This window comes from Nuphar pumila, chromosome 6 (genome assembly GCF_984573655.1).
Source record: "Nuphar pumila chromosome 6, dmNupPumi1.hap1.1, whole genome shotgun sequence".
In the NCBI taxonomy this organism is placed as follows: domain Eukaryota; kingdom Viridiplantae; phylum Streptophyta; class Magnoliopsida; order Nymphaeales; family Nymphaeaceae; genus Nuphar; species Nuphar pumila.
Window position 1 is genome coordinate 112,022,950 of NC_143254.1, and position 18,256 is coordinate 112,041,205.

General features: G+C 38.8%; 1 protein-coding gene across 2 annotated transcripts in view; it reads right to left on the reverse strand.

The window, feature by feature from the left end:
• The window catches only part of ARC3 (GTP binding protein), a 181,378-nt gene that overhangs the window by 2,128 nt on the left and 160,994 nt on the right, over positions 1-18,256 (reverse strand). The window contains exons 10-15 of one of the 2 annotated variants that reach the window (XM_090008728.1): positions 15,766-16,056; positions 15,567-15,661; positions 14,988-15,334; positions 13,864-13,968; positions 13,580-13,717; positions 1,819-1,985 (exon numbers count right to left, since the gene is read on the reverse strand). In XM_090008728.1, the coding sequence (XP_089864854.1) occupies positions 1,819-1,985; positions 13,580-13,717; positions 13,864-13,968; positions 14,988-15,334; positions 15,567-15,661; positions 15,766-16,056 (1,143 nt within the window). Of the gene's footprint in view, positions 1-1,818; positions 2,040-13,579; positions 13,718-13,863; positions 13,969-14,987; positions 15,335-15,566; positions 15,662-15,765; positions 16,057-18,256 lie in introns of both variants that reach the window. The other variant, XM_090008727.1, reaches the window with a different exon arrangement.

Below are 18,256 nucleotides of genomic sequence, written 5' to 3' on the forward strand. Positions count from 1 at the left end.
CAAATTTTATATTTCAAAAGTTAGACTTATACCAAAACTTCGCCTTAATTTACTTTTTGTTTCTCAAATCTCGGATCATGGATGTGATGTCATATTCTCATCAAATAAATATTGGGTGCAGGATCGTCAGTTCAGAAAATTGATTGGGGAAGGTTCTAGGCAAGGAGATCTTTATTATATGAATTTTCTTTGTATTCCAAAAGAATCATTTTGTAATATTGCCCAAACAAAAGATAAAAATTTGGCATCATAGACTTGGGCATTCAAATATAAGAAAATTAAATTTTGTACCTATTACTAAAGATCTATGCAAAGATAATTTTGAATATAAAGAATGTTTACTTGGAAAAATGACATCCTTGCCTTATGGATAAAGAACTTTTTACTCTTCAATGACTTTTGAGTTGGTTCATTCAGATGTGTAGGGTCCTGCTCCGGTAGTTTCTAAAGGAGAAATCTCCTACTATGTTGTATTTGTCGATGATTTCACTAGATATTGTTGGATTTATTTTCTTAAGTTTAAGTCTGATGTATTTACAACCTTCAAAACTTTTCATAACATGATTAAAAATCAATTTGAAAGTAAGATCAAAATCCTCAGATGTCAGGGAGAGAATATTTGTCAAATGAGTTTAAACAATTTTTAGAAAACGAAGAAATTTTGCATCAAAGATCGTGTCCTAGAACTCCACAACAAAATGGGATTGTAGAGAGAAAACATAGATATATTATGCAAAATACAAGGACACTACTTATTGCTAAGAATGTTCCAAAAAATCTTTGGGTTGAAGTTGTTTTAACCTCAGTATACTTCATAAATAAGATGCCTTCAAAAACTTTGTCCAATGAAATAGCATAATATCTGCTGCCAGAATTAGAGGAATCAGGAGTTGGTCCCCACACATCAGAGCAAACGATTTCAAAAGGACTTGAAGCTCTCTCATTTATTGAATGGAAAGGAAGAACATGACTCTTACACAATTGACAACTGGAACATATTTTATCATCTGATCTAGGATTCAAGCTAGATTCAGGAATAAGCCCATTAGATACCGGTCGTTCAACAAAGACTCGACCACAATGACCAAGACGAGAATGTAAAAAATCAGGCTTATTACATTTATTTGAAGGTTGCAAACTAAACACACGAATACTCTTTGACGACATAGACTGAGGAGAGGACTTAAAAGATAAAAGATCTGGTTCTAGGAATTAAAAGATAAAAGATCTGTCTTATGGGAACAGTAATAACAGCATGAAGGACTGAAACAATCCATTATCAGATTTATTAAAAAGGCCAGGGTTATGTGTATAAGAGGAACCTCCATTCACAGCATAAGGTACGTGACATAAAGCCAGCAAACAAATTCACTGAAGCCCTAGGTTAAAACTGAGACCATGCGATGAAAAGTGTTTGGATTAAAGCAGCAATTCAGTAGTAGAAAAAACTTTTCATACATTAACGGGACTGAGAGAACATAATCCCCTTTAGCAATCAAACTATCATGTATGTTAACAAGGTGGCAAAAGTCAACGGAGACAAAGGAAAGAAAAAAACAACTGAATTATGTGTTAGCTAGTGCCTCACCATTAAATGGTATGAAAGAAAATCAAATAGTGCACAGAAGGCATCGAGAATTATAACCATTATGCACAAACGACGCAATGGAAAAGCAGCAGCCATAAAGTTAGAGTCAGCAGGGAGATATCTTTGGAATGTTATATAATGAAACAGTATAACAATTCTATCATATGCATATTAATATTTGCTTTTCAAACATATACACATGCACATTTCATTCTTAAATGTATAAGCACCTTGTCCCATCTGCATCTATTTTAAGGCTCTGGCCATGCCTCCAGCCATCTTGGAAATGACCGAAGTAGATACTTCCATCTTTTGAATAGAATCGTCCTTCACCGTTGGCTCTGCCCTTCCAAAAGTTTGCAAACCATCTATCACCCGTATGAAAATAAAACCAACCCTGTATAGGTCCAAAAATATGAGCTCTCTCCCATTTAGGATTAAGAAAATTTTCCTGTTACAAAATAAATAACAATAGCTTGAACATAGAACAGACTAATTTTGATCAGAAACCAGATAAACACAGAGCAATCAAATTCGCGCATATTATCTCTCCCATTTAGCATTACAAGAACTTTCTTATTTCAGACCTCAGGAAAAAACTGAGAAAGGATATATGATTCTGATATGAAACTAGGGAGGTACAATAACAAAAACCTTGTATAAAACTATCTCATGATCATCAAATTTTACCAAAAAAGGACTAGGTGGCAACCCAGTCCAAGATCCAACGTGTGGGTGAACTCCAGTGTTCGGTGGCTCAACCCTATCGAGCTCAACCTGGTGAACCCAGCCCCCCCACTGTAAGCCTAGACCTTTCCTTGACCTCTTCCATGTAATATCTGTGAATTTTCTAAGATTTTTAAATAAATGAAAAGTGAATTTCAGGAATAATGTGACCATTATTATATTATAATTAAATTAGCATTAAGTATAGATTATGTTTTTAAATTGTCATTTCTTGCTAATTATAGCTTAATTGGCATTTATAAGTTAATTGGCATACAACTGCTAATTTTAATTAATTTACCAATTATTAATTATATTTGATTAGGCATTTAATTGACATTTAGTACTAACTATATTGTTAAGCATCATTAATTGGCATATAATTATGCAATTAATTAAGATAGTAATTTAAATATAGTTTGAAATTAATTAGCAATTTGTATAATTTAAATTGGGTTGAAATATTGCCCAAATTGGAATTCGTTGGACCCATATGGATTTGGATCTCATTTGGGACTCACTTGGACTTGGACCACTTAAAATAGGTCCAAGTGGGAATTTTTTTTAGAAAGAGCAGCTCAAGAGATAGTGGGAGACAAGGTAGCGGAAGTAATATGCTTGGCATATTCCCTCCACTACCCCAATAGCCAAGGTTGACCTTCCCTCTCTCTGCCTCCATCACTTTTGGAAGGAATCTTCTAGAAGGCTCTAGAAGATTCCCTCCTCCTCCCAAGTGGGATATAAATAGCCCTCTCTCTCTCTCTCTCTCTCTCTCTCTCTTAGTGCCGATTTGCTTGGAAATAAAGGACGTCATCTTTTCACGATTTTTTGAGTGGCCTCTAATTAGGCTCTCACTAAATCCACGAAATAGAGATATCTCTCAAATGTGGGAGCTTGCTATTGAAAGAGTTGTCATTTTTGGGATTTCACAATCTTCAATCAAGGTAGGGGACCCTTTGCCCCCATAATAGTTGTAGAAACTATATGCATACCTATGTATATTGATTATGCATGTCGATGTTGGCTTATTTTAAATGTCTATATGCTTATGTATATTGATTATGCCCATGTCGATTTTGGCTTAATATACTTATTCATTATGCCCATGTTGACTTTGGCTTAATATGTTTATGTTTAAATGCTTATGTATATTGATTATGCCCATGTCGATGTTGGTTTATATGCTTATTGATTATGCCCATGTCGACTTTGGCTTAATATGTTCATGTTGATTTTAAAATGCCTATATGCATATTGATTATGCTCATGTCGATTTTGGCTTAATATGTTTGTTGATTATGCCCATGTTGACTTTGGCTTAATATGTTTATGTTATTTTAAAATGCCTATATGCATACTTATTGATTATACATGTCGATTTTGGCTTATTTAAAATGCCTATATGCTTATGTATATTAATTATGCATGTCGATTTTGGTTTATTTAAAATGCCTATATGCTTATGTACATTGATTATACATGTCAATTTTGACTTATTTTAAATGCCTATATGCTTATGTATATTGATTATGCCTATGTCAATTTTTGCTTAAAGTATAATTTTCAAATGCCTATATGCATGCTTATGCATATGTCGATTTTTGGCTTAGAGTGCGAATGAGTTGATTTTAAAATGCTTATATGCATGCTTATGCATATGTCGATTTTTGGCTTAGAGTGTGAATGTGTTGATTTTAAAATGCCTATATGCAAATGTCGATTTTTGGCCTCGAGTATGATTGTGTTGATTTTAAAATGCCTATATACATGCTTATATGCCGATTTTGGTCTTCGAGTATAATTGTGTTGATTTTATACATATGCATGCTCATGTACATTGATTATGCACATGATTGTTGAATATTAAAATACTTATATACATGCTTAGGTACACTGATTATGCACATGATTGTTGAGTATTAAAATGCTTATATACATGCTTAGGTATATTGATTATGCTCATATCGATTTTTAGCCTAAAGAATTATGGTGTTGACATGTATGCTTATGTATATTGATTATGCGCATGCCGATTTTGGCTTATAACATGATGGTGTTAAAATGCTTATGCTTATAATCTTTCAAAACTGAAATGATTGCATGCATATGATTTGTAAAATCTGGAAATACCTATGCTTACGATCTTTCAAAAATGAAATGACTATATGCATATTTCTAAAATTTGTAAATACCTATGCTTATAATCTTTCAAAATAGAAATGACATCTGGAAATGCCTATACTTATAATCTTTTGAAACTGAAATAACTATTGCATATGATTCGTAAATATTTGGAAAATACATGCAGCTTATGACCTTTCAAATATGAAGTGACTAGATTTGAAAAATCTGAAAATGCCTATGCTTATGATCGTTCAATCTCAAACGATTATAATATTTATGATTTGGAAGAGAATCTGGAAATACCATGCGAACGATAGAATATCTGATTTTAGTATCATGAATGTAGACTATATGTGTATTTGAAATTGAATCATGTCTATAATAATTAGCATAATTTTCAACACTATCATCTATCATGATATATTCAAACCCGACATGGTGAGATTACTTGTTATTCATGGTGCTATACGACACGAAATGTATGCTTGTACTATTTAATTGCTCATATTGGAGCTTGTGTGATGCCTTAATATCGTATGAATGTGTGACATGTGTTTAATTGTACATGCTGCTCTTGAATGACCGAGGGTTGATGAGAACCCAAGAGGTGTGGATAATGCACAATTCAGAATAATACATGCACACATAAAATTAATTTATTTACCTTCATGGGTGAAATGCTCAAATGGGTAGAGGCACTAGAGCACACTGAATGGGTTAGGAACATGCCAAATTAATGGACAATGTGTCTACCTATAAGGGGTGGTATGTGTGTGGCCTATTGGGATTAGGTACACTGGTTGACATATAAATCCTAGTAACCCATTCAGATCTAAGGTCTATCTTGAAGAGGGTAGGTGGTATAGTCACAAGTGACCACATTGTTAAACTGTTAAGTGAGAGTATTGTTGAAGCGTGACTCACATGGTTTCTAATCCTTGGGAGGTAGAAGGTCTGAAACTGTAACCCCCAAAATTTCAAACTTGCGAACCTTTCAAAAAATAGGCAAGAGACTAGAAAAAATCTCTTTCCTCCAGAATTTGTTTATAAAATCAGCGGAAGACTATTCTTTTGTTAATTCAAAAGGCAAACTGACAACTTTGGGAACGTTAGCTAAAAGAACCAAAACTCACAAAATTCGGATATCCCAAGGAAAATCCGTTACAAACCCAAAACGTTCAGGACGCGAGCTAAGAGCAGGAAAAAGAAGTCTTGAAGTCATCTTGTCATCGCGCCATCGCTCGTGGTGTACCTAATCATCACTTGTACCTATAGAATGGGTTAGTTTCGCGAAAAACTAGTAGGTGCACAAGAGAGACTACAGGAAACTGAATTAAGTATATTTAATTAATTATGTCAAGCAGATTAAAGCAAATATGCAATTGAACCAGTAAGCAGTGCAAACGGGTAAGCGGTGCAAGCAGGTAAGTGGTGCAAGCGGGTAAGCGGTTCAAAGCAAGTAAGTGGTGCAAGCGGGTAAGCGGTTCAAAGCAAGTAAGCAGTGCAACTATCAAAATGTAGCAAGACGATTCATTTGATCGTAAGCTATGAACTACCACGCAACAAGCTTGTTCTCGTTCCTAGAATGGGGTCTCTGCATCTAATCATTATCAGGTCATCGTTTGTCGCTCTCACTACTTCTAACAAACGCTTTGTCCTGAACCACCTTAAACTATTTTCATCTCTCAAGGCCTTACGCGGCCAACTGTCACCGGTTATGACTCACTAAGGGGTCATACTTTCTCAGAAAAAGCCACCCTTCCATAGAAGGTCCAAAACATGATCATGATCTAAAATCGCTAAAGATCTGATTCTCACATCAGGGTTCAACATGTAATCATGCTAAAGCAGAAAGCCAAAACTATATATTCATAAGTGGCTATCTCAAACAATCTCAGAAGATCATCACAGCTCACCATAACTTTTTATGGTAATCAAAATCACGAGATCCATGTCGGAACGCCAGGTCTGGGAAAAAGTACGACCTCACAAGGAATTACCGCCCTAGAGGATATACCTGGTCTTGGACGACACACTTCCTCACAGGAGTTCACCGTCTTTGCGGCTACCCGCTCTTGGACAGTGTACCTCCTCACAAAGATTCTACCACTCTAGCCGGGTCAGTTGGTCTTGATCATACATACCCTCACACAGAAACCTTTGGGAACTCGGTCCCCAACAAATGCCATATGCAATGAAACTCATTGCGATACACGCATCAATACAGATGACCGCTCTCAGGGTCGATAGCCACTATTACAATCAACAAGATCAACGCCGGATCACCTGGTCTGGGAAATGTATAATCTCACAAGGAATTTTCGCCCTAGATGGTATACCTGGTCTTGGACCATACACTTCCTCACAGGGGTTCACCGTCTTTGCGGCTACCCGTTCGTGGACAGTGTACATCCTCACAGAGAATCTATCACTCCAGCCGGTTACCTGGTCTTGATCATACACGCTCTCGCAGATAATCCTTTGTAGATCAGGTCTTCAACAAACACCCTACTTAGTGATACATGCATCAATACAAACGACTGCTCTGAACCATCGACCGCTCTTGGGGTCAGTAGCCACCAATATGGGAACAAGCATATATATATCAGCAATATGCATCGTATCACTTCACATGGTAAAACAAAACACACGATCACCCATTCCTCCAATAAGGTTCCATGAACCATGAACATATTATCGCATACTTCCAACAATTCCTATCACGTGGCAAATCAATCATATCACACAGAAGCATATAATATTACGCATTGAATTATTGCCACAAGGAACATTGTAATCCTCAAATAGGACCTCTAAGCATGCATAAACGACATATGAGAACATGCAGATATGGCAATCCAGCTGATTCTATAGGCGAAGAGTAACTAACTCTATCCGACAGCCAAACAAAACAACTGAATAAGACAAACACTCATAACAATGCTCACGATACATACAATTACCATCAAATGACTCAGTCCATCAGCAAGTAATTAAATTAATCGTAAGGCATAAACCATTGCATCGCAAGTCATTCATAAGCTATACATGATAAGAAATCATACGGCAGCAGTTATATCACAATATGTAAGCAGCTTATAAGACAAGCGGCCACATAAATCCTAGTTGCCACCAGTTCGTAGATTACGAGTTGTATGCAATCACATCAATCATAAGAGACGCAAGCCAACAAGTGCTACGCTACAACAAGCACCAAGCAGTTCGACCAAGGGGTAAAGTAAGTCACATGCTAATATGTAGCAACTGGCATAATGCTATTACTATAAGCACTTAACTAGTATGAGAAGCTAGTTATTACTCAGCAAAGAACTGCGTAAGCAGTTTAACCAAATAGAGTAACGCCCTGATAGACGTGCATAGCTCAACGACTAGCATACTGAACTATCGAGCAAGTGGGTAATCAACCAGTGTGAACAGACTTTATGTTTCGATATTACTGGCCTGCGGGTACGCGCAGGCAAAACATAGAAACAACTGAGACTAGTTTGGGCGTTTGTTATTCTATGCATTTTCAATAACCCGAATAGCTAGTTGAGTCCGCTCTTAAAAAGATGGCTTTAGCCGAGAGAGGATTCCCCAAAGGCAGGTAAGCAGTGTCACGGATGCATCCAACTTCTACAGAAATGTTGAGCTAACTATTGTAACCCCTTTCCCCTAACTCCAATGACTGGGGAGGTCGGATCATTGCTCGTGGGGTGGTTGTCAACAACCTGTCCATTGGAGTTTTGTATCGCTCTGTCCTCTCTCTTGACAGGCAACAAGAAGCGAATGGGTGCATTAGGGGTTGCTTAACTAACGACACATTCTATGTTGTGGTCTTTAAACCACTCGAGCATCTTGCCTGTGAAGGCGAATGTGAGACCATTTTATGTGATTACAACATTGTGCATTTAGCACTGTTCGATGTCGCACGATCGTCTCATCCGATCATCGCAGTACTAGCGTGTAGTGCACGACTACAAGTACTCTAGGACGAAAGGGGTATAACTCCTCAATAAGAGCCTCATCAGAAGTGTTTCACAAAGATGTAATGTTTCTCAAACTATACTTTGACATTCTTTATCTTTTGAAACAACCAGCAGCTTGTGCTAACATTTGGCATGCGATTTTCTAGAATCTCATCCGCTATCGGGGTATCTACATGACTCGCATGACTCGATACCGGCCTCGATAGACGGGATACGGGTTTCTCAACAAAACCCCAGAAGTTCGCTCGAATCCCAATTCGGGATCACCCGAGATATGCCGAATAGACGAACAGAACCAGCGAATCACATCCCTCCAAATGCTTTGATTTGGGCAGTCTTTGATGATTTTGCGCAGCTCCCTAAATCTCAAGTCTACTATGCAGGAACTGCGTACACGAAGAGCCAGGATCCTTGCGAGGTATCCCTCTCCTTAGACGAGGATGTATCGCTCGCTCCAGACTGAACTCCTGTCGCAAGAGGGAGAGTCGTAGATGTCTCTTGCATCCTCCACGAGGAGGACTCAAAAGCATATGCAATGAGCGAAAACCTAAGTGTCAGCTGCAATAGCAAGACAGTAACAACACATATGATAAAGCAAGATTCTGGGCGCAAAGCGCGACGACAAAGTAAAAACTGTAAGCAGGAGTGCAACGCAAAACCTTTGCGCAATGCGCGACAACAAAGTAAAGACTGTCAGAAAGTAAAGGACATGGATCGCGAATCCGCGTCCTTGAGTTAAGTGCATACTCGTATAAATATATATATTTAATGGTCATTTTTAGTTTAATTGAACTTAATTCAATTATAAGTTCTCTGTGCAATCTTCCCTTACCTTGAGGGGTTGCGGTCCTCGTATGCCAGCGGCATAGGTAAGCACAAGCTCAAGCCACGAAGGGCGAGCAGGATCCACCGTTCAACCTGTGATGCTAAAAAGGTTAGCATGCCAAAATACAAATCAGAAGTGGGTCCGGTAAGACCTGCAGCAGTACTAGACCCCGATACGAGGGTAGGCAGGGAGCTCAACTCCCTACAGAATGCAGACTTCACCCATGCCGACAAAAAGCCATAGAGGCAGAGGGCTCATGCTCCCTGCCTGCCAGGACAGAAAAGGCAGGGAAGGGAGTAGAGGCTCCCTGCCGAACATGCCTCAACCAGAAATAGGTAAGGAAGGGGCTCTGCCCCTACCGGCCACAAGATCAAGGCAGGGGGCGAAGCCCCCTGCCTGAAAACAAAGGAGATGCAAGGGGCTTTGCCCCCTGCCCAGAATCAAGAAGGCATAGGGGCTCCGCCCCCTGCTGGGAAACCAAAGAAGGCAAGGGGGCTTCGCCCCTGTCAGGGAGCATAAGAAGGCAGGGGGGAAAAGCCCCTGCAGAAAAACGAAATGACGGCAGGGGGGCCTCGCCCCCTGCCGGGAAACATAAGAAGGCAGCGGATGCGAAGCCCCCAGACATGAACAAGATGGGGGTAGGGGGGGCAAAGCCCCCTACCGGGAAACCACAGGAGGCAGGGGGCAGAACCCCTTGCCGAAAAACAGCAGAAGGCATAGGACTTTGTCCCCTGCCAGAAGAACAACGAAGAGGCAGAGGCTCTGCCCCTGCCGAAAAATCCTCAAGAGGTAGGGGGCGGAGCCCCTTGCCGGAAAGGTGGGTCGACACAAGGAGCGGCTCCCTGCCAACAAAACAAGAGGGATAAGAGGAGCGGAGCCCCCTGTCGACAAGGAAAACGACAAGGGGGGGGGGGGGGGCAGCCCCCTGCCGACACAACAAGCGACAGGGAGGCGGAGCCCCCTGCCAACAAAAGGAAAGGAAAAGGAGAGAAGGGGAAACGAAGAAGAAGAACGTACCTGGAGATCGTCGACGGCGGCAGCGGTGGCGTCGGAGGGAGGTCGCAGGTGGCGGTGGGTTGACAGGGGTCTCAAGCGAGAGAGGGTGCAGAGACGAGTCGGGCGAGAGAGCAAGAGGCAGTGAGGGGAAAGTGAGAGGGGAAGCATCGGGGGGAGGTGCAGAGAGAGACGGTCAGGGGGAGAGTCGAGGGAGCGTGAGGGTGAGAGAGAAGAGACGAGAGAGCAAAGAGGGGAAAAGGAGGTTTCGAGAACCTCCCTCCCTTGCCTCGTTGTCTTTAAGAGACAGCGAGGGAGGTGGTGCCTCAGTTGGGTCTAGTTCGAGTCCGGATCCGACCCGAATCCAAAGTCATTTAAATTTTCTTTTTTTGGTTTTACATCCTACCCTCCTTAAAAATAATTTCGTCCACGAAATTTCTATTGCATATATTGGTCAAAATACAAGCCAGGGTATTTTTCCCTGACATCTGACCATTCGTTAGCAGAATCTTCGTTCGAGTTCCTTACCTTCCTTGTAGTAACATAAGGGATACCAAAGATCAAAAATCTCAGAAAGCCCGAAAAAGAAGCCAAAAACATCCGTACTATTCATGCGTAATATGAGTAGTTTACAAAAACCAAGCAAAATTGGTACATAAGCGAAACACGTCAAGCCACTTAGCTTAACAATGCTAAAAACATGTACAAAGCAAGAAAATTTGTATACTCACAGCGCGATACGGATGCTCAATGGTCAAGAATTTTTGCTTCCCTTAGCTCTGATACCAATTTGTAACCCCCAAAATTTCAAAATTGCGAACCTTTCAGAAAACAGGCAAGAGACTAGAAAAAATCTCTTTCCTCCAGAGTTTGTTTATAAAATCAGCGGAAAACTATTCTTTTGTTAATTCAGAAGGCAAGCTGACAACTTTGGGCACGTTAGCTAAAAAAACCAAAACTCACAAAATTCGGATATCCCAAGGAAAATCCGTTACAAACCCAAAACATCCAAGACGCGAGCTAAGAGCAGGAAAAAGAAGTCTTAAAGCCATCTTGTCATCGCGCCATCGCTCGTGGTGTACCTAATCATCGCCTGTACCCATAGAATGGGTTGGTTTCGCGAAAAACTAGTAGGTGCACAAGAGAGACTACAGGAAACTGAATTAAGTACATTTAATTCAGTATGTTAAGCAGTTTAAAGTAGATATGCAGTTAAACTGGTAAGCAGTGCAACAAGGTAAGCAGTGCAAACGGGTAAGCGGTGCAAGCAAGTAAGCGGTGCAAGCGGGTAAGCGGTTTAAAGCAAGTAAGTGGTGCAAACGGGTAAGCGGTTCAAAGCAAGTAAGCAGCGCAACTGTCAAAACGTAGCAAGACGATTCATTTGATCGTAAGCTATGAACTACCACACAACAAGCTTGTTCTTGTTCCTAGAACGGGGTCTTTGCATCTAATCATTATCAGGTCATCGTTTGTCGCTCTCATTACTTCTAACAAACGCTTTATCCTGAACCACCTTAATGGTTTGTTTATTCATTTTTTTTTAGAAGTTTATTTAATATAATTGCTTTACAGTGTTCAATATAATTTTATTTTTTTATTTGAGGTACCGCCCAGGCCCCGCCTAGGCTTCGCCTAGCACCTTTGACAACTAAAGTTGGCGTAACAGAAACTCGAGTACTACGACGTACCTAAATAAGAGAAAGGCAAGGGGGGCGAAGGTGAAGGATCTTGAGCTTGAATTGCTTGCTCAAAATCAATTGGGAGTGCATCAGAACTGGCTTCTATAGCTTCAGACTCCTGATCTATTTGATTTAAATATGGAATCGACACAACACCCTATTGCTTCCCAGAGAATGTTTATCCAAATCTATTTCCAAGCTCATGAGGCAAGATCTGAGTATCTGATCCTTATTTTCGTTCTCCTCCACAGAATATGGTACCAGAAAAGAGAAATCTAATTCACTCGCATTCTCGTCCTTATGTTGCATGAAATATGGTACATGCTCAAGAAACACATGCCTGGAATTCCACTTTCTTTCCAATAGGATCATAGCATTTATAGCCTTTTTTACCATTACGTAATCCCAAATAGCAACGCTTAGCTGCACGAGGAGAAGATTTATCTCTAAAACATTCTGACATGAATGCAAAGCATGCGCAACCAAAAACCTTCATTATCTTGTAATTTGGATCTATACCATAGAGCTTATGTTATGGAGAATTACCTTTAAGAACTCCTGAAGGCATGCGATTAATTTGATATACTGTCATACTAACAGCATCAGCCCAATACTCCTTCGGGACATGACTAGAAAACAAATGTGCTCTAGTAGTCTCCAAAATGCGTCTATTTTTCCTTTCTGCAACACCATTTTGCTTAGGCGTATATAGACAAGATTTTTAATGCATAATTCCTTGCAAAAAGTTTTGAAACACATTGCTAATGTATTCTTCCCCCCGAATCTAAAGGTAGAACCTTAATTCTATCAAAGAATTGAGTCTCAATAATGGCATAAAATTTCTTGAAATTTTAAAAAAGTTCATTTCTATTTTTTATAAAGAAGATCCATATGAATCTTGTATAATCATCAATAATGGTAACAAAATATGTAAATCCCTCCTTTGACACAACAGATGATACATCTGAATGTACGAAGATCAAAGACTCAGACTCAACTACTCTAGACCCAAATGTAAAGCATAACTCTTAGCTAGTCGACAACTCTAACACTCTCTTACATGGTCAAACACAAACACTTTAGAAACTTTAAAAGTATCAGTAGACATAAGATGTTGAAGTCTAGAACTACTAATATGACCAAGCCACTGATGCCATAACATGGACTTATCCAAAGCCGTTGCACCAAGACTCTCTCGTCCTCCTCTGAGAACTGCACAAATTCAATCCCCTTGTAGGTTCAGATCTGGCTTTGATACCATATCAATGCAAGGAGAAAAGAGAATAGGTAGAGAGCATAGAGAGGCAAACACTAGAAGAAAACTTCATTAAAGAAGGATTTGAGAAAAATACAACACTTACACAGGTCAGCCCCTTCTTCCTATCTGAAATAGGATTAAATTGAGCCTATTACTTTTACTCTAACAACAATATTATAAGGGACAAGAATGCCCTTATAAATAATAAAATATACATGAGGTTGTGACCCAATAATAGTAATACACCTATATTAAATTTCTCAACAAATGTAAATGTCTTGGTATCCAATGCAACTGAAAGTCTGCACCGAAATTGATACAGATTCCAAAATACTTCCAACCATGTTACAAGACAAACACCTTATTTAGAAATGAGCCTAGTATGAGAAAACATACCTTCCCATGCATGAGATCATCCCTCCATGACCCTTGAAATACATCACCATTAACGTAGTAAAATGAGCCTGAGCCTGATTTCTTACCATGATGCCACGTACCATCATAAAAACTATCATCAGCATAAATCAGGCGACCCTGTGGCATAAATTGCCTATCAGATAAGAAAGGGTAGTAACAAAGATGAAGTGCGTTAAAAGAAAAAGGCACAACAGATCTATCATGTAAAACTCCAGTGCTATTTTGGGAAATTCTTATTTTTTTTTTGTGCAGTCTCCATGTACCTTTCCTTCAGGAAAACCACCTTTACAGCGCCCTCGGTAGATTCCTCCTCTATACTTCATTTCCATAATAGGTGTCCATTTTCTCTGAGAATCTCTTTCCCCTTCCTGAAAAAAACAAAAAGAAAAAACTCTAAGTAGAGCCATTATGACATTGGTACATGCTCACGACCATAGGAAATTCTTAAAAACCAAAGAAATGTGTATTTGCAATCCTATTACTTCAATTCCATCAGCAGATGAAATAGACAACACAAACACAATGCTAACAAAATCCCAAACTTTCTGCATATGTTGAATTATTAGCTTCTTGCTTTTGCATAATGACTTAATGACTTATAGAAAATATAAAATGGATAATTGATGTTGTGAAATTTGTGAAAGCAGTGCCTTATAAATGTTTAGTAGATTGTGTATACTCTTGTGTCGTATTTCTGTCTTTTAAGTTAACCAGAGCTTCAGCCTACATTAAGGCTCACCTTAAGCCTAGAGTCTAGGCTTAGCAACAGGTTGCTGAGATTCTCACAGAAAATAGAAGTTCATAACAAAAAGTGTTGGGGTATAGGAACCACCCTGTTGAATGCAAGACATCGCACTTTCTGATCCTGCACTCCCTTTGCAAACACTTAAAACAGGAAAATGAATTTCTAAAGTTGAGTGGCTTGAGCTCAACTGAATCATCTTGGATAGCTCAACTAAAATAGCTTGAGTTAGAAAAGAAAAAATTGTTTACAGGCTAGGGCTTAGTCAAGTAGATTTTTTAGGGGCTAGGGCTTAGTCAAGTTGAGTGAGCTTGATTTGAACCTATCCAAGCTTGAACAGTGCTGCTTGACTTAAGCTTGAGCTTGGTACAGTAGCAAGCTATGTCAATAATCCCTGACTTGGACTCAGCTCATTCATGTACAGCCCTAGGTACAAGCTCCTATCAAATAAAGAAATCATATTTTAAATGCAACTTAAAAAATAGAGTAAAATGTCACCACAAATTAACTGAGTAGATGATAATACAGATCAAAGAAAATTCTAAATCCTAAAATGACTTTTCCAAAGAAAATTCTAAATGTTAAATTGAATAAAGCAGAGCTTGTGAAAATGGTGATCAAGGTGCTTAAAGAGATGAAACATACCAGCATATGGGCTGCACGTAACGAGAGAGAACTTTGCTTCCTAGATCCACCATCATATTTACTAATTAAAAAGGAAAAAGCTGAGTTATAAACATCTGCTACAGTCTCAATTCCTCCATCAGCTAATGCACCCCAAGAACTCTTATCACAAACTTTTGAAAATTCGCCCTCTATAAAGTCGGATGTTTTGGACTTAATAGAAGGGTGAGAAAACTGTGCATCATCCGAAGACTTTTTAAACTGCTTTACACCAATTGGAAGAGAATAGGTGGTCAACTGTACATTAATAGGAACATCTTTTTGAGCAGCTTGACATTCCTTGGCCCACAGCTGAGCATCGATGGGTCCTGCCAAATAATATTGTTGTCCCTTTCAAGAGCAGTTTTTTTCCCTTTTTGTGAACAATTACATTCCATAATTGTTTCTACAAATATACGAGAATTAACTACAAAAGTTTCATTCCACCATTATTTCATGTTATTCTGTTAATTTCTAAGAATTAAATTCATATATAATATATTATAAAGGCCATACATAAATTATTCAGCAGGGTGAGAATCCTACGAATGTAAGATTTACCTTCGAGAAAATAATCATGATTAAGAGGTGGAAATGATTCTGCAAAAGACTGTAGAAGCTTGAGCCTACTTTGTATTTTTGGATCATGAGATTTACTACAATAGTAATGCATTTCCAGAGTCAGTGCTTCTTAATAAATTTGCTCATTTCATGAATAAATTTACGTCACATAAATGCAAATGAAAAGAGATTTACAAACCTTAACGGAAAGATTTCATCAGAATTGTCTTCCACAAAAGGTTCATCATCATAATATGAGACACTATATTCATCAGAAATGTTCATAGAACTCCCATTTTTCAATCTCTGTAAATCATTCCGATTTGATGTGCCAGAGACCTCCAAAGAACATGCTTTGTCAATTAAATGACCTGGTGGGCACCCTCCAGATTTTGGGTTGGTTGTTTTTCCAAGAAAAGAGAAGAGGAAGGGAAAGCGACTAGCCAAGCCAGACCAGAAATTCAACTTGGGAGATGGCTGCTTTCTAGAGCTGGTCAAAAAGCAGTGTGATCAGTGACAAGAACATGTTGCAAGCAGTTCATAGGGAATGCAACATCTTAAAAAGATAAAGATAATGCTCCCAAAGATTAAAAAATTCACACTAAATCTTTAAGAGCAAAGCATAACATCTACTGATTTTCTAAGGTATAAGTGCAAGCATATCTCACAAACTTCTTGACTGGCAGTATATCCAAGAAAAAACTGACAAGTAGATTGATTGGGTAATTGCTAGAACTAGCAGAAGCAAAAATAAGCAGCACTAAGGATATGATAACACATCATCAAATCAAGAGAAATACCAACTAATTTTCCAGGAGCTAAACATTACTTCCAACCTCATCACCCGAACTCACGAGGAATAAACCAGAGTTGTCAGTCGGGGAAGTGGGAGCAGGAAGCAATTCGAGAAGCAGAAGAGGGAAGCGAGGCACTTCCAAAATTTTAGGAAACGGGAAGCGCGGGCGAAATAGAAGCGAACTAGGAATCGTCTCGGAAGCGACCTAGGAAGCGAGGGGGAAGCGAAAAAAGAGAAAAAAGTAAGAAAAAAAAAACACAAAAAAATGAAAAAATAATGGAAAACAAGGGGGAAGAGTGGGAAGTGTGCTTCCCAATTTTTTCCCTGCATCTCTCTACGCTCCCTGCGTCTCTCCCTGCCCTCCCTACATCTCTTTGCTCTCCCTTCGTCTCTTGCGCTCTCCCTACTCTCCCTATGTCTCTCTCTCTCCCTGCTCTGCACTCCCTGCGTCTCTCCCTGCTCTCCCTATGTTTTTTTTAAAGGCAAGTTGGGGTTAGTCATACCCCTACTAGTTATACAACTATACCATTGGGTTTTAACCTGCAACACCCCAACACAAGGTGACGTGCACTAGCTGCTCCTACCAGAGAAGCCGAGCCCCTGTTGGTTTTTTTGGCTGCTTTCTAAACATATCCAATTCATTGGATTAGATAAAGCATTGACTCAATTTTTTTAGGGGTGTCATGTGACTCTTTGAGTTTTTATAAAATTTGGTGTTAATCAAAGTTTTAAAACCCGTGACTCGGAACTCGACTCGTTCTTTATTGACTCGTGACTCGGCGGGTCAACTCGGTGACTCGGACCGGGTTTTGTTAACTTTTGATTTTAAAAGAAAAACAATATATAATTTGTCTCAAACCATGTTTTTCAGTAAACATATAGTCTAAAGAGTTGACAGAATAAAAAATTGCAAGTTCAGAGTAGAAAAAGTACAAACTTCTTCATAACAAGGTCACATGGAAAGATCAAGTTACATGAAGAAGCTGATGAACCATAATACAACTACAGCAAAAGATAAATAGAAATAAAAAGGACATTAATGAAAACCTTAAATTCAAAGGTGATTAGCTTATTGAGCCAAAGCATGCTGCTCATATTTGACTCAGGTTTAGCTAGATGAATATTGATTGTCCCCAGCTAGAACCTCTAGGTTGGAAGAAATGGTTAGAAGAGACAGGACAAAGGAGGGACCAAGCAATTTTCATTTGCATGTCTTTGGTGTTCAATGAAGGCCCCATGTATCTGAGTCTAGAAACATACTTAAACTCAAGTTTCTAAATAGAATGGTTTAGGAATTTTACCTAAACTTCTCCAGAAGACACCCTAGCTTTTGTTAGCTTTCCTTTCTTGTGATCTCACCTCATTGAGAACAACAACACATCATCTTGCATAAAAAGCCAGATTGAATTAGTTGCAATGATCATGCATATATTTTAGGGATATTTCATGCATGATTTCATGAGAAAATGATTTAAAAACCCAATTTTATGTTAGTTTCGAGTAAATGTGCTAAAATAATATAAGAATAGAAAATGCATGAAAAATAGTGTTATTTTACATTTTAATGCATATTTTAGTGTTTGACATAATTGTAGTAGTTTAGTTTTTGAAAATCATAAAAAAATTAGAGTTAAAATAGACTTAGCTTTACAATTTCTAAAACATAGTCATTTTGAGTTGTTTTGCAAATAAGTTTTCTTTAGGAGAAGATTTAAAATGGAATTCTTTGAAATAAGATGGACTTATGGAAAAACTTTCAAAATTATAAATACCATACGTAGGGGGGAGAGAAGCTTGTCTTCTCTTTCTTGCCTAAGCCCTCTCTTCTTCCCCTTCTTCTCCACCTCTTCTTACCTCTTCTTCTCATTCTCCCTATTTTCCCCTCTTTTTCTCA